Below are 16,871 nucleotides of genomic sequence, written 5' to 3' on the forward strand. Positions count from 1 at the left end.
GCAAAGCAGCCATCAGATTTTAAGTCTATGCCACTTAAAGTTTGAAAAGAATATTCGTGTCTTTTAATGTATTATTTGTATTATTTGGAAAAAACACATACTATTTTTTTAAAGATTTTATTTATTTATTTAACACAGAGAGAAAGAGATCACAAGTAGGCAGAGAAGCAGGCAGAGAGAGAGGAGGAAGCAGGCTCCCTGCTGAGCAGAGAGCCCGATGCAGGGCTCGATCCCAGGACTCTGAGCCAAAGGCAGAGGCTTTAACCCACTGAGCCACCCAGACACCCTCAAATACATACTATTTTATATCCTATGCAGTTTTTAAAAAATAGGTTTTTAACCACGTGGGCTAATTTGGACATTCCTGAGAATCAGAGCTGCCCTCTGGTAGTTATTTTCTATAGTTTTGTCTTGTAAATTAAGGCTGGTAATTTCTTGTGCTTAATGGTTTTAGTATTAAAAGCCAAACTAACCCATTTTTACATTTTTGTTTTTCAGGTCCTGAAGAGGTAGAACTCAAGTGCCCCTTGAATCACATTGCTTGCCTTGGTACCAACAAATGTGTTCATTTATCCCAACTGTGCAATGGTGTCTTGGACTGCTCAGATGGGTATGATGAAGGACTGCATTGTCAGGGTGAGTCCATTTGTGGAACAATCCAACCACACTATTAAATTATTCACAGTTTAATGGAAGTTCAAGAACCTATAACCTGCCTTTTCTTTCAACCATAACCATATCAGTTATTGAGAAAGCAAGAATTTTTTTGCCACAAACAGTCAATATGCATTTCAAACCTGTAACTTGTTGTGCTTTATTGAAAAATGCCATTAGAAAAAAAAAATACATTTGGACTTTGACACTGGATTCTGAAACAATTGCATATTTCATAGAAAACAGTATTCTTGAGGAAAAGACAAATGAGAAGTCTTTGTCACAGGAGATTAATACCATACAGTGTCATAAATTTATTTCTCTAAACCTTTGCTTAAACAAAGAGTATTTTAAGTAAAACCTCTGCAACAAAATATTTTAGTATGAGGTATTCCCAGGAATCTTTCCTTAATGTTACTTCCATGAAGTTATACCTACTTTCCTATAATTTTCTTTCTTTTTAAAAAAGCAACATCTATGTTCTACAGTGGTCATGTTTTTACCTACATATTAAGGAAGGTAGGGAGAAATAATTAAAATCTAAAAGTTAACAAAAAGTTAACCAGAATATGGAACATTCTAATAAAACTGGTTGGAGAGAGGAAATGAAGTATGAAGCCAAAAAAAAAAAAAAAGAAAAAAGAAAAAGTTGAGGATTGAGGTAAGGACCCAAATCTGGAAACAGAATCGAGGTATCAGTCAAGTAAATTTGGCTCCAAGATAAAGCCCAGAAAGAAACCACTGAATCAAAAGTCTCTCAGTCAAATTCCCTCCAGCTGAGTATAACACAAAGGGTATTTATTGAAGCTGAGCAGTTAAAGAGTGAGTAACCTGTCCTTTGTGTTGAGGTCAGTAAGACAATAAGGAATAGAAAACTATAGAAAACTGGAGATACATGTCTGGTCTCTGACCAGATTCATACAAACTAACTGCTGCCATGTGCAAACAGGTCACAGCTTACCTAAAGTTCCAGTTTTTCAGAAGCAGTTCCATATCTGTATGTGTTTACATCGTTCAATGTAAGCTACTTCTTTTTAAAACATTGTGTGGCCAACCACGTACAGACCGAACAAAACCTGTCTGGAGTCCTGTCAGGGCTTACTGGCTTCCAGCTGCCTACAGGGCTGAATGAAGTAACTGGATTCAATACCAGAGATGGAGAGATACACTGGAAACAAGAGTAAATCTTAGAAAGGTAGCCCAAGGTGGTAAGGCTATTGAGAGACCATAGATCATCCGGGCCATTGGGTCTTTCCCTTTTTCAGAGGAGACTATCTCTGGTTCTGTGGACAGATTCAGTCTGAGAAGTTACAGCTTTTCCTTCTTTAGCTGAGTTTTGTTTCTTAGCCTGAATTCTGTCAGGGTCACAAAAGGAGCCAAAAGATTTTCAGTTTTAGTTATGAACACATGTGTAATAATAATTAATAAGATATTTTTTATTTAAACACCTTTGACATGTATTCTTTTTGTATAATTGGATATTTAAAAGAAGGATATTAACAGAAAAAAAGGTAAAGTATGGAATTATAAAGTGATAGGAGTCAAAGAGTTTAATTTTCTTTTCAGAAATTATCTTTTCTAACGCCTAATTCTACCCACTTCAGTTATAATTCAGGCTTCTTTTTACATTAAGGAAAAAAAAAAGTTTTGGATAGATGTGTGACTGAGCTTCTAAAAGAGTGAAATTATCACATTGCCAAAAACTTCCTCGGAAGTGGTTACACAAATTAGAATATCTCAAACATATTTCAGTGCTGGGAATCATATGAAAATATATCTGAGTTCTCTAGTAAAATTTAGAGTTGTGATCTAATAGGTGAAGGGATATGTTAATAGTAAAACACGGGATTCATATAAATACAAAGTATTGGAATAAAAATAAAATGTTAATAGATTTATCTTTAACTTTTAAAAACTCAGTGTATACTTCAGACTGAAATACATTTAATGTATATAATTGTTTATGGTTCAATCTTTCTTCCTGTTCTAATTCAGGTTTCTAACTGTTCCAACTTTCATATCTTTGTCACTAGTGACAAACTTTTTCTTTTCTTTTTTTTGGTAAGAGGCTGATTGAACAATTTTAGCCTTTTAAATATTTCTAAATTTCACCAAAGGAAGTGTTTTAAAATGCCAAGTAATTTATTATGGCCTGAGGTGGATTTAGAAATAACGAGAAGTATATTTGGATCTGTGCTTGCTATTCACCTTACTGGAGGGTGTATCTTCAACCTTTCTCCTAATTTTATGCCACACCCAATGAAAACTTGTTTTCTGATGAGTTAATTAGGCACCAGCCTGTCACATTTCTAAAGAAATTTCTCATCTATAGAGATATAATAAAGAAATCAGATTAATTCAAACATTGTATTGATTTTTAGAGATGCTTTTCTCTTGTAGAACAATTCTGCCTGAATCACTTTTTCTGTCTAAATCCACTTCTCTTTTTGTTGCATTCTAAGCACATACTCCAATTTAAGTAATTATACATGAAGCCAAAGACGTGATTCAAAGATGCATATGTCTCCTTTTTTTTTTTCTAATAAAGGATCCAAAGTACATTTGGTGGTATATTTGTATCCTTTGTGAAAATTAATAAGGAGAAAAGTTTAACATTTTGGAGGTGATATTCTGGTCTTGGGAATGGTTTTCTATCAACGAATTGTTTTCTGAATGTTCCCTAGAAAAAAATCAATTTCTTCCTGGTGAGGGTAATGAAAAGATATCTATTATTAATGATTTTCTATAACACTGATATTTTAATCTCCATAATATAGCTCCATTTAAAGAAAGAAAAATGGATTTTTGTATATGGGTGTACTTATATATAGGGATGTGCTTGTAAAAATTTTACAATGAGAATGTTCAAAATCACATTATATTTTAGAAAACTTCATCTCTTCCTACATAATATTTCATATCGGTAATAATATTACTATATCTAAATTGCATGAGCAATAAAAATGCATTCTGTACAGTCCAAGGCTTCTCAGTACAGGATATTTCCATAGAAATCCTCAGAGCCATGCAAAGAAGTGAACAAATTCAACTAATAGATACCAGATCGACTGAATTGTATCAAAACACTATTTTGAAATTTGATCTTCTTGAGGTAATTCATTATGTTAACATTTAAAGTGGCTGTGAACAAGAGAAGCCCCTTTTTAAACTCACAATCCTGTTTAGAGTACATTTGCGGTGCAAAATAACCAAACATTTCAATGTACAAGGGAACAACAGTTTCTGTGACATTGTCCACTTTTACTCTATTAAAAGAATACGGGAACACTTCATGTTAGTGCAAAAAAAGATTCTGTCTTCCGTGTCTCAAGAAAACATGATTATGTAATCTACGTGATTGTTTACCCAGCATCCCAACGTCCTTTTCAATTTGTGTGAAGAGTTTACTAAAACTGATTAGGGAATGAAACTCTCTGCCATCTGAAGAGCTCACCACCCAAACATACAAATATGCACACACAAACACACATACTATTCTTTCCTGATTTCTCTCTTCTATCCTGAACCTGTTCCTACATAATTCTGAGTGTATAACATGTTAATTGGTGTATTTGATATGGAACCGAGAGAAGAATAAGATTCTCTTTTATATCACCTTGAATATATCACCTCGAATATATCTTCTGTATCACTCCTTGAATAAAGCATATTCAGAATTCTTAAAATTCCATTTGATTTTTTTACTTTACTTGACATTTGGAATATAATTTTCCTAATATGTGCAATTACAATTTTCTCCACCCACTCACAATCTATTCTAATGTATTTATTTTAGATTCTAGGAATTCTAATGTATTTATTCTAATGTATTTTAGATACTGGTTTATATTTAAAAATTTATGTGGCTTTTTTTTCCTTTTATATTACTACTGGTAAAAATAAAGTCTTAGGAGAAAGTACTAAAAAATCCTGGAATTAATTTACAAATTAGAGCTTTCTCAAAATGGACTGAAGTGAAATGGCAAACTTTATTATCTGTAATAACTCAACACAGGTAAATTAGTAATCCTTAAAACTTCTGTTTAAATCACATATGTATATTCCAAATATTCAGAAACTAATCCAGGTCAATTAATTTGATGCAATAATTGATTTGAGAAAATTAAATGTAATAAATTTAATTTAAAGTAGTAAGATTTTTTAAAAATTAAAAAAATAAAGTATTCAGAATTAATCTTTAGTTCAAATGTTCAGGATGCCAGTTTTCATTCCTTCAGAAAAGAAATATTTTACCTTGTGATGATATTTTGTTAGTCATTACAACACTGATTTCAGATGGACACAAGATTAGCTTATGTAGCTACCAGGAAGGAAGGAAGGAAAGAAAGAGGTTGGTGAAGCTGATGAAAAAGGCAAATAAGGGGCGCCTGGGTGGCTCAGTGGGTTAAGCCGCTGCCTTCGGCTCGGGTCATGATCTCAGGGTCCTGGAATCGAGCCCTGCATCAGGCTCTCTGCTCAGCGGGGAGCCTGCTTCCTCCTCTCTCTCTCTGCCTGCCTCTCTGCCTGCTTGTGATCTCTCTCTGTCAAATAAATAAATAAAATCTTTAAAAAAAAAAAGGCAAATAATTTTGGAGCACTTTATTTATTTATTTTTTACATTCACTTTATTGTATCAGTGAATCTTGCCCTATCCCCATTTTAAAAGTTCCTATTGAAAAATATTGCCAATCCTTTTTCTAAATTAAAACCAGCTTATCATGCTAGAGAAGGGAATTTCAGTATGCAGAATCCAAAAGCAAAGGTATGGAGAAGAGGTAAAATTGCAGGCAATGTTAGAGGAAGTATATCTTCCAGCAACACAAAGCTTAAAGCTCGTGGAGAGAAAGAAACTTGACCAGTATGTTTTCAAGTTACTTGAAACATCAATAAGCCAAGAGCTAGAAAACAAACAGCTACAATTACCCAGGAGGACCTGGGTTTGTGTGTTCAGACCACTTTAGATTATTGAAGTTCATGCAACTTAAAAGTAGATTTATATATATATATATATATATATATATATATATATATATATAAAGTTTATTTTTTTTTTTTTTTTTTGTCTTGAGTTGTGCTAAGGTGATCACAGAGTCTCAAATCTATCTCAAGTATAAGCATTTTCTCTCAAAATGATTAGCTTCAGTAACTGAGTTAGTTTAGTGAAAGCCGATGACTCTTACCACTGGTTGATTTCAGGACCTAATGCTTTTTAGAAGCAAAGCAACAATTCTTATGAAGAATAAGTCTTCTACAAGTGTATCATCCTCTTGCAAGGCTATTACAAACGTTTATATCGACAAATGACACCTATGTGAAAATTAGGTGAATGTACTTGAACACTTCTAAATATATGTATGTATCTATATGTATGTGCATATTAATGTATACACACAGAGAGACATATGTACCCATATATAGGTACATATAAATGTGTATATTAATTTTCCAGAGTTTTAGACTTATAAATTCTGTTTAATTAGAAATATGTTGTTGCACAGATATCTGATTTCTTAACGCTGATTTGTTAGAAGTGATTGCTAGACTAATCCTGCTCAAGAGACTTGGAGTTCAGATTTTAATTGTTGTTTGAATATGTTGACTTCTATAGATAGCTGACAAGCTAACTGACTGCCTGTGGGGAGAGGATAACTAATGTGGCTCTATATCATAGCCCAGCATGTGAAAAGATAATCTAAAGTAGTTTATTGTTTATTGGAAGTGAATCTTTTTGTAGTGGATTTACATCTTTGATTAATGTTAATATATATTAATTAGAGTTCTCTGGCCCCAAACAGAATTGTTTTTAACAATAACTGGAAAACAGACTTTGCAATGTAAAAAGAATATCCTATAAGCATAGGAATAGCTTAAAAATGATCAAACACTGGGGCGCCTGGGTGGCTCAGTGGGTTAAAGCCTCTGCCTTCGGCTCAGGTCATGATCTCAGGGTCCTGGGATCGAGCCCCGCATCGGGCTCTCTGCTCTGCGAGGAGCCTGCTTCCCTCTCTCTCTGCCTGCCTCTCTGCCTACTTGTGATCTCTCTCTGTCAAATAAATAAATAAAATCTTTAAAAAAAATGATCAAACACTGAAGGATCTAACTTAAAAAAAGATACTCATTATTAAAACGTCATCACAGATTCTATATCTTTCTTCTTGGTAAACAGTGGTTTAAAACTAGCTCATATTACATCCATATTTTTTGATCCAGTCTTTTCTGTGGTAAGAATCCTGGTGCATTATGGACCTTTAATTGCTGCTGAATTATACTCTATTTCTAGGTGATTTTGGTTTTAAACGGACGTAAGTCAAAACCACGAATCCACAACTTACACCCCAGTGGAGCATTTATTCTGTTTGCTTAATATCTGTAGAACAAGGAGCAAGTGCTTGGTTTGAAACAACTCCTATGATGCCTGTACCTAAAATATACCAACCTCTTACATAGAATGACTGTGCAAAACCACAAAAAGCCAGAGAACTCAGCTTACCCAACTCTACCCCCAATAATATCTCCGAAAGAAGAAACTTGTTAATAGTTCCACTAATTTGGGAATAGTTAATTTGCATGGATATTGATGGACACTGGGACTCATTTACCTGGATCTCTCCCTCATAGTTCCCTTCCTAATATGATGGAAAACAGAGAATAGTATGTAAGAAATAATAATGGATATGAGGCCAAAATGAACTTTCCAAACTGTGCCAAAAGAAACACTATAAAGTTTTCCCTATATTGAATTCATTAATTCACTTCAATAAATTTTATTGACTGCTGAGAGTATTCTAAACACTTACCTAAGCACTGGGGATGTAGAAAATCCTATTTTCTGCCTCCATGGAATTCACTTGTCATAATGGAGGTATGTAGAAATTGCTGAGGAAGACTAAAATGAAGAGCATCTAATTCTGCTTGAGGGGATGCAAGAAAATTCCCCCAGAAAGCTGATGGTTGACACATGTCTCACTCTAAGGGTTTGGTAGGCAAACGCGGGAAAGGAGACCATTTCAAAAGGAGGGAGCTATGTGTACAGAGACACGGGTGTTTAAGAAAACATGGTACACTCAAGAGAGCTCTTAAGTTCTTTGGTAAGGTTGATACATAGGGTTCTAAGCAGAGATGGATTAAGTAGAACCTGAAAAAACACCTGATATTAGACCTGGAGTGTTTACATTAGAATAAGGATACGATATGACCTACTGAAATGCAAGAGAAAGAGAGTGGAAGATGACTCTAAAATGTATTCTCAATATTATAAGGGTGGTATATATTTTACTATTAAGCATAAGAAGATTAGAATTGTTGCATATATGGGGCAGGTTCTGTGATTTATTCTTAGAAGGTTAAAATGTACATTATTATAAACATAAAACTTTGAGCTAAACAGTCACTTTTGTTTACATTGACCAACTCCCAAACAAGGCATGAGATATGTTATTCTTTAATGTATCACTTTCATGTAAGTAGAAGTCAAAACAGATGACAAAGGGGGCGCCTGGGTGGCTCAGTAGGTTAAGCCTCTGCCTTCGGCTCACGTCATGATCATAGGGTCCTGGGATCGAGCCCCGCATCGGGCTCTCTGCTCAGCGGGGAGACTGCTTCCCCCTCTCTCTCTGCTTGCTTCTCTGCCTACTTGTGATCTCTCTTGCTGTGAAATAAATAAATAAAATCTTAAAAAAAAAAAAAACAGATGACAAGGAAAGCCATTTTAAGTGAGCTCCTTTTCCAATGAAAGTTAGGAACTTGGAATGTGTATTTACTATTTTAAGCAACCAGAATCCTATCTTTAGCAACCACTAAAGTAGCATCTTAGTTGATGCCCAAGTTTTGCCCTCTTGTATCTTAACTTTGGGAAATGGATGACAGTTCTAATATTATTCAAAAGTATGAATTGTAATAAACTGTCCCTCAGCTCTCTACTCAACCTCAAGTGTGAGGGCAAATCCCCTATAATTAATTATTTAGTTTTTGACACAAGCAGCTTGATACTTTACAAAGTAAGGAATTAAAGCAGGTAGCTGAGATTGACTGGCATCCCCAGGAGTCACACAGAAAAGCAGTGTGAGAGCAAGGTTTAAAAACTGTGACCTTGAGTTTTTGTTCTCCAGTTTTGACTACTGAGCCTTAACATATCAACTCAGAGAAATGCATAAAATTGTTATGCTTCAGCATCCTTTCTGACCTGTTCTTAAAGGAGCAAGATGGCCTGTAGAAAATCAACTGAAAAACATTTTTGAGCTAACTATATGTTTCCTGTCAGTTTTATTAATTGATTGAGCAGGGGGAAAAAAATGTGCTGAGTGAACCACAAGCTGAAAAACTATATAACAAGCTTGCAGAATTTAATGTCTCAATCTGACTATTAGCTTTATCCCCTTGAGAAAAATTAGTGCTTTCATTTGATAAGGGACGTAGAAAGGATTTGGGGAAGTTCATTTTAACTCTTTGAAGTAGATTTGCACTAGTTACAATAGGAAGTGACAAAAGAGAAGAGGAAAAAAAAAAAGGAAAAAAAACCTAGGTATCAACTTCCATAATAGGATCTGGAAGGAAAAATGAGAGACTTCTTAAATTCATTCAATAGACAAAGTTTAAATTTTGAAAGAAAAAACCCAATACTCTTCCAATAAATAATTAGAAGATCTGAGATTTATTAAACTTGATCTGGAATTCTAGGAAGTTTTACAGAATTCTATAGAGGATGATGTCAAGAGATTTTCACACCTTCAGCCAATGTTTTCAATTCTGAATTTCTAATCTGTTCAAAATTTCAGAAAAATACTATTTCTGTTGTTTTTTCTCTGCTCCACTGTCATCATTTATACAGTAAACCTTATTCTGTTGGATTCCATGTGTTATAATCCTGTCATAACTGAATATTTAATATATTAAATGATATTCAAAAAAACAAAATAGCTACAAGACTGGTGACTCCGAGGCTCCTGGGTGGCTCAGTCAGTTAAGCGTCTGCCTTCTGCTCAGGTCATGATCCCAGGGTCCTGGGATCCAACCCTACATAGGGCTCTCCCTACTCAATAAGGAGCCTCTGTCCCTCTGTCAGCTGCTCCCCTTGCTTGCACTCCTCTCTCTCTCTGTCAAATAAATAAAATCTTTAAGAAAAAAAAAAAAGACTGGTGACTTTGGAGCTTTCCATAATTAGTCCCTTCATAGTCGAATCAAACATTGATTTGTTTTTCATTCATGTGGAGACAGAAAAATATGCACATGTATTTTAAGTTTCTCCTAAGCTTTCGACATGTACTTGTATATTTGTCTTCAGACATAAGAAACACATTAAAGATTAATTTCTGAAGAAATACACACCACCTAGATTTATTTCTGTCAGCTGAGAATTTGCCTTCCAGCTCCCCATTAGGTTTGTGATTTAGTGAAAGCATGAAATTGACAATTGACCTCTGTATGCCAAGTAGGATTGTAGAACCAGTCCAGACAACCCATTGTGGTTGTGGAAGCCATAGGATGCCAACCAAAGTGAGATCAGTATGCTCTCAGAGCATCTCCTGAATTAGGTCAGTGTGACCGTGAGCCAAGTCTTGAACATCAGATAAAAAGGAGAATGGGAAGGGCAAGCCCAAAGAGCACTTTTCAGTTCCATTAGCTGAAATGTGTGGCATGTTCTCATTCAATATACAGGTATGAAACTCAGAGTGCCAAGAAAAAAATCTGTGCAGTTCAATAAATGGCTCAAAGAACTATCCAATATTTTCAGAGTAGAAACACTAAGAATCTGAATTGTCTAACTTTTAATTAGGTCAATTAAATTTTAAAAGTTTTCAAAGAATTTTGGGAAAAAATGTTAAAAGATACAGTATAAATTGCTTTTTAGTTCATATGGAATATCTAAATACTTATCATATTAAAATTATATATAATTTATTATAATATAGAAAAATATTTTTGCATAAGTATTCTGTTAGATTTTCCTAGCCTACATCTATTGGATATCCAGCTGAATTGCTTATTTCAGGAAATTAAAACATACATATTTTTATGCCTTTCACCTGTGTTCTGGTTCATTTGCTCTTGTTTTCAAAACCAGGATAAAGTGATGATTCCAGTCAAGTTTGTACTGTGAGTGCTCCATCCTACTCACAAATGACTTCCAGTTCCTTTTCAATAAGTTAGGTTTTCACCCTACCCATTTAAACTCACTATGCAAAGAAAATGTGCAGAACTGAGAGAAATATGCTTAGAGGGTCAAAGCCTAATAATTTTGCCCAACACAGTGTTACTTACCTGCTGAGGTGAATTTTTCAATGCAAATGTGCCTTGGTTTAATTCATCTTTTTTCTTCCTATGTATACATCTTATACCCCTAATAGATTGGAACATCTAATGAAACTTGCATTTAACTTCTACATTAGTCACTTCGCTGCAGGGAGTCAGTCAACAGGGCAGGGAGGACAAAGGCACAGGAAACAGTGATTAAGTGAAAAAATGTACGGACTCCTCTAGAGTAACTCATGGGGTAAAGTATACTACACAGTATGCTAAAATTCTTGGCCTCAAACAAACAATGTGCTCTTTGTCAGGAAGAGTCACTCCTGCATTTTACCTAAAGTGATTTGCTCCTTTCAGTTTTGTTTCTCCTTATTTACTAGAGATACCTGTAATATGCAGAGGGAAGCAAAGGTCTGCTCTATGACTATAACTACAAATAGAGAAGCAGCAATAACTTTCTCTCAGCGTGAAGCAGACCTGGAAGATAATAGGGCCAGAAGGGATTTTCAGAGGTCATCCAGTCCATCCATCTGCCTTTAGGCTGGACTGAACCCAAACTTGCCTAGACAGATTGCCACCTACGCAATTCCGAAGGCCTCCAGGGAGAGAAATTCTAACAGCCATTTTTAGTAACACAGTCAATGCTTAGCAATTTGTACTCTGAACAAATGCTTGCGTAATGTATTATAAAATTCTCCATGCTCTCCCAATTTTTACTCTTTTTGGTCCAACATATTCCTATAGGTTAATCATGTTTTTCTTGCACCTCTCCAGACAGTTTCAAATTTTCAAAATTTTTAAAATTATAGACTGCCCCCCCAACCAATCCAGATACAGTTTAAGTGAATAGTGTTCTCTATAACTGACTGTCAGCGCTTCTGACTCCTGTGATTATTCTTTATGTGTTTTCTTATACCTTAACATTGCCTTGTTCACTCATGTTGCTTCTGTTAGGAATTGTCTTAGGCTATGAAAAAAATACAAAAATCAAAAAAAAAAAAAAAAAAGAAAGAAAGAAAGAAAAAGAAAAAATGTCCAGAGATAGATGTTCCATGTCAGGGAAGATGATTTCATGATGTGATCTCTGTTCCAGGTTCCCATGCTTCTCTTCAGCCATTTTTCTCAACTGTTTTCCACCCTCAAGTAGGCTAAGGCCATAGATGGCCACTGCAACTCCAAATATCACATCCCCATTCCATGAGGAAGGAAGAAGAATAAAATATCCCAACCAAGCAAGACAAACTCTGTCTTAAAGGACTTTACCAAATTTCTATCTCTAAGCCATTGGCCAGAATTTTAACACACAACCACCCTTCTTTGGATTAAAGGCTGGGAGATGTAGTTTTTCAAGTGTACAAACATCACTTCAATAAAATCAGACTTGGAAGAAAGGGATAATAGATATTCTGTAGCAACTAGAAGTTTTTGCTATATGTGCTTTAATAGAGCAATCAGATAGTTGACTGCTAGCCACATAGGGATTCAGTTGTACTATGTTGGGTGAAACCTATGGGAAAATTCTGAAGGACAGAGAACTGGTCAGTAATAGCTCTGTAGTTTTGAAAACCAGTGAAATGAGATGTTCAGGCAATATCACTAAAACTCCCTCCAGGTATAAAATTGTTTAAATGAATAAAAATATTCAATACCCCTGAAAAATGGTAAGAAAGGGGTCAGCTGTACTGTAGCAAAGAGTTGCCAAATATCCAGACTCAGTGGCCATGGAGGAGAGTTCCTGGGGAGTCAGTAAGGGCTGGCCGCTGCCTGAGAAAAACCCCAGATAAATCTGATTTACAAGAGAATGATACTCTCTCTCCCTTCCTCTCTCCCTTTCAATCTTGCTCGTTTCCTTCTTCCCTTCTCTTCCATTTCCTTCTCTCTCCCTCTATTGCTATCATTGCTCTCTGGCCCCTTTCGGGCTTTACTTTACATTTTTATTCCTTCAAATTGGGCTTAAACTTAAGACTTTAAAAAACTATCACAATTTCAAAATCTTTGCTATTATTTCACATCTGTGGCCAGCCAACCTTATTTCATAATTTATTTTTACTATGTGGTCTGTCGTCATATATAAATGTTGTTTTATTTAATATTTAGAGAATGCCAAATCATGTTAAGCTCCTTTGTTTATCTTATTCCCTCTCTGATGGTAAAATTCCTGTTGTTTGTATGTTTTGTTTTGCTTTCCTAAGACTATCAGTTGTTTCCAACCAAAAGAATACATCACAAATACTTTATTGCTGCTGATTTTTATTTTATTTTGAAGGATCCTTTATTTTTTAAATTTTTTTCTTTTTTCTTTTCTTTTCTTTCTTTCTTTCTCTCTCTCTTTTTTTAAAGATTTTATTTATTTATTTGACAGACAGAGATCACAAGTAGGCAGAGAGGCAGGTAGAGAGAGAGGAAGGGAAGCAGGCTCACTGCCGAGCAAAGAGCCCAATGCGGGGCTCGATCCCAGGATCCCAGGATCATGACCTGAGCTGAAGGCAGAGGCTTAAACCCACTGAGCCACCCAGGCGCCCCCCACCCCCCCTTTTTTTTTTTTTGAATTCCAAATTCCATCAAGTGATTACCTCTGCCATTTTTTATACTTCCAAATTATTTTTTTTAAAGATTTTATTTATTTATTTGACAGACAGAGATCACAAGCAGGCAGAGAGGCAGGCAGAGAGAGAGAGGGGGAAGCAGGCTCCCTGCTGAGCAGAGAGCCTGATGTGGGGCTCGATCCCAGGACCCTGGGATCATGACCTGAGCTGAAGGCAGAGGCTTTAACCCACTGAGCCACCCAGGCGCCCCTCCCAAATTAATTTTTATATATGAGATCCCAGTTAAGAAAGTAGTTTTTACCACATGGTCCTAGAAAGTAAGTAGGCATTATATAGGCACTGGAGCATATAATAATAAAATCTCACAGTAAAAACAACATATTGTATAGTTACATATATGTATGTGTATACACACACACACCCAGAGAGAGAGAGAGAGAGAGAGAGAGAGAGAGGGAGAGGAGAAGAGAAATGGAGTATGAATATAGTGTAGTATCACATGATTCCCACTAGAGTTCTAAAATTAAAATTCTGAATGTCTAAGAGAAGAGCAAGATGAAGAATTCTATATGCTGAGAGGAATCAAAGTCAGAATAGAAAATGTTGGTGATTATACCAAATTCCCTATGCAAATAGCACATTAATCTTTTCCCCTTCATTTTAATAATAGGTAAATCCACATTGGTGTGGTGGTAAGCTTCCCTTTTGAATGGCAAGGGAGGAGCTGGAGAACTTCCTGGGATGAAACTAAAGGCCTCTTCCACCTAGCCACTCTGTATTAAGAAGAGCTGTATGGGTTAGCCAGCCAGGACGGTGTGGCTGTTCTGGTGTTAACAGACATAACTTAAAAGTTCATGCCTTTTAAGAACCTGGAGTTGAAACAAATGTTACAGAATTGCAGTCAGCAATATCTGCCAAACTGGAATTACTGTATTTCTAGTTTATACATTGCACTGGATTTCAGAGCCCCCAAAATCAGAAGAAAAAATTGACTTCAGGCACACATGTAAAAACATAGATTGGATTTTTAAATTGCTGCTATATTATTATACTCCTTGCTCAAATAGAAATGATTACTATGGAAGAAAGAAATAGCTTTCTTAAAAAAAAAAAAAACAAGATACAGAGACATCCTTTATTATTGTCAAAGACTGTTTTTGTTTGTTTCTGGGTTAAAGTATCTGTGTTGAAATCTAAGGTTTTTTTCTATTTGATTGTTGGATTTTTCTCCTAAAGTTGATTTAGTTCACCAATATATATTTTCCTTTTTCTTCAATAGCTTTTTCTATTTTCAAGTGACATTTTTTGTTGTTGTTGTTTTGGATGTGTAATAGTTTCTGTGAGAAATATTTCCCAAAGCAAATATAAATATTTCCAATATACTAAATTATAATGATTTTTTGCTATTCAGATACACCTGGAATATATAATAATTCTTTTGAAGAGGCAATTAACACTTAGTTCAGTGACTTAGGTAGTGTAACTTTTTTGACATTTTGTTTTATTGTATGCAACCTAGGTACTGCATATCTACAAAGAACCAATACTAACCTAAATAAGAAATGCCCAAAGGTTTTCATGTAAATTGACGAATGTAGAGGATTAAATAAAGGATTACCCAATCATCTTTATGAGGTCATAGAAGAGTTGATCACTTATTATCTTGTCAGTACAGCTTGTTATCTACCTCTATTCCAATCTAAATAAAAACTGGAATATTGTGTCAGGCAGGTTTCCTAACTCTTTAGAAATAAATGGCAATATAGAGTTGCATCACAGAAGCACATTGTTGTCAATGTTTAGGATCATATTTTATGTTGTAATAGTGATTAAAACTTAATATTTTGAATTGCAGTTGCTTGCTTACTTTTTAATTGGACAAGTGATTTTATAGTTGGCTTTGTAAGACTGGTCACCAATAAACAAGGCATGGAACACAAACTTGATATGTTAAGGCTCATTTTACTTGAGAAATATAAGGGGAGGATGAGTATTTTCCCTTGCTTTTACCATATACTGGGAAGAGAATATATTTAAGCTAAAATTAGGTATGAAACTATAATTGAACTAATGTGTGTAAAGATCAAATAAATGCTCAGCTTAGGGTAGTTATAATTAAATTATAATTATTTTAACAGTACCTCTGTGAAAGTCTAATTTAGTAATATAGATCAGATGGGTGCCATTAAAGCAATCAAAATGGATAGAATAGATAAGGATCTACAAATGAACTATGGGTGGATGGAAGGATGATCTAGCAAATAAGACAAGACATCACATGTCAGAGAGAAGGTTTTGTGGGAAAAAACTGATTTATACAAATTTATTAAAAAATTTGAAATTGGATGAACTGGTGTTGGAGCCTATGAAATCTCAGTAAGTTTAATATCCAACAGGCAGGAAAATGGTATAAAATGAACATAACATTTATATGGTGTGCATGTCATAGATGAATCTGGACTAGGTAAAGAAAAAAATAGTTCAATAGAGAATAATATCCAAAGTTGACTCAATGTCAACTATTTTGTTTGATGACAAAGAATTCTTCACTCTAGTATCCTTATATCACTTTTGTGGTCAGATCATTAAAGCTGCATCTTAAATTACAATGAACTTAATTAGGTATAGAAAAGGGAAGAACATGTCTTCCAAAGGGGGGGCATAGAAGAAAGAAATTATATGAAATATTTTGTTTTATTCAAAAGCATGACCAAAGTGTCTCTCATGGTTCTGTTATCACTTAAGGTAATTTTCTTTTCAGACTTCAGTGCTTCAGAAATACATTTCCTTCAGAGTTGTATATTTATGTTAGTTTCATGTTTTTCATAGAGTCAGTCTTCAAAAATATTATTTTTTTTTTATTTGCCTATTAGATAAATATTTGCTGAAAATCCAAGATAAGCCAGTCACTATGCTGGGCTCTGGAAATATGCAGATGGTTTTTATCCTTAAAGGGTTTCCATAATTGTTTATGGATGCAACACATTAGTATATAATTATGAACTATATAGTTAGAGCACTGATAGCAAAACACAATTGGCCCTGAAGCTTGAGTTCCCCCAAAGGAATATTGCCATGATCAATTCTAAGTATATCCATCACTTACAGGGAACATGGTCAAAATATACTGAATTTTACTTTGATTCACATTTCTTTTTAATCTTCAGGTAAGAAATAATCAGAAAGTCCATTGAAATGTTTCCCAAGTTGTACTTTGTAGGTCTTTTGCATTTGCAATTGACTGTATTACTTTTGAGTATCTTTAACAAAAATGAGGACTTATGGGCTCAGGTAACTTCTTACTTCTTCAAGTCCAGGGAAAATGCAGTTGTTTTTGCCAATCCTTCTAATCAATATCTTGAGCCTGAATTTTGGCAGCTCCTTCATTGTGCCTTTCATTCCACTCATTAGGAAGTAAGTGGAAGTGCC

General features: G+C 34.8%; 1 protein-coding gene across 1 annotated transcript in view; it reads left to right on the plus strand.

Moving 5' to 3' along the window:
- Positions 1-16,871, plus strand: part of LOC111140884 (LDL receptor related protein 1B) — a 1,957,146-nt gene that overhangs the window by 706,747 nt on the left and 1,233,528 nt on the right. Inside the window, exon 3 of the mRNA XM_022493131.1 lies at positions 499-636. Within this exon, the coding sequence (XP_022348839.1) occupies positions 499-636 (138 nt within the window). The remainder of the gene's footprint in view (positions 1-498; positions 637-16,871) is intronic.

This window comes from Enhydra lutris, unplaced genomic scaffold, assembly GCF_002288905.1.
Source record: "Enhydra lutris kenyoni isolate GAN:26980312 unplaced genomic scaffold, ASM228890v2 scaffoldscaffold1, whole genome shotgun sequence".
Lineage (NCBI taxonomy): Eukaryota > Metazoa > Chordata > Mammalia > Carnivora > Mustelidae > Enhydra > Enhydra lutris.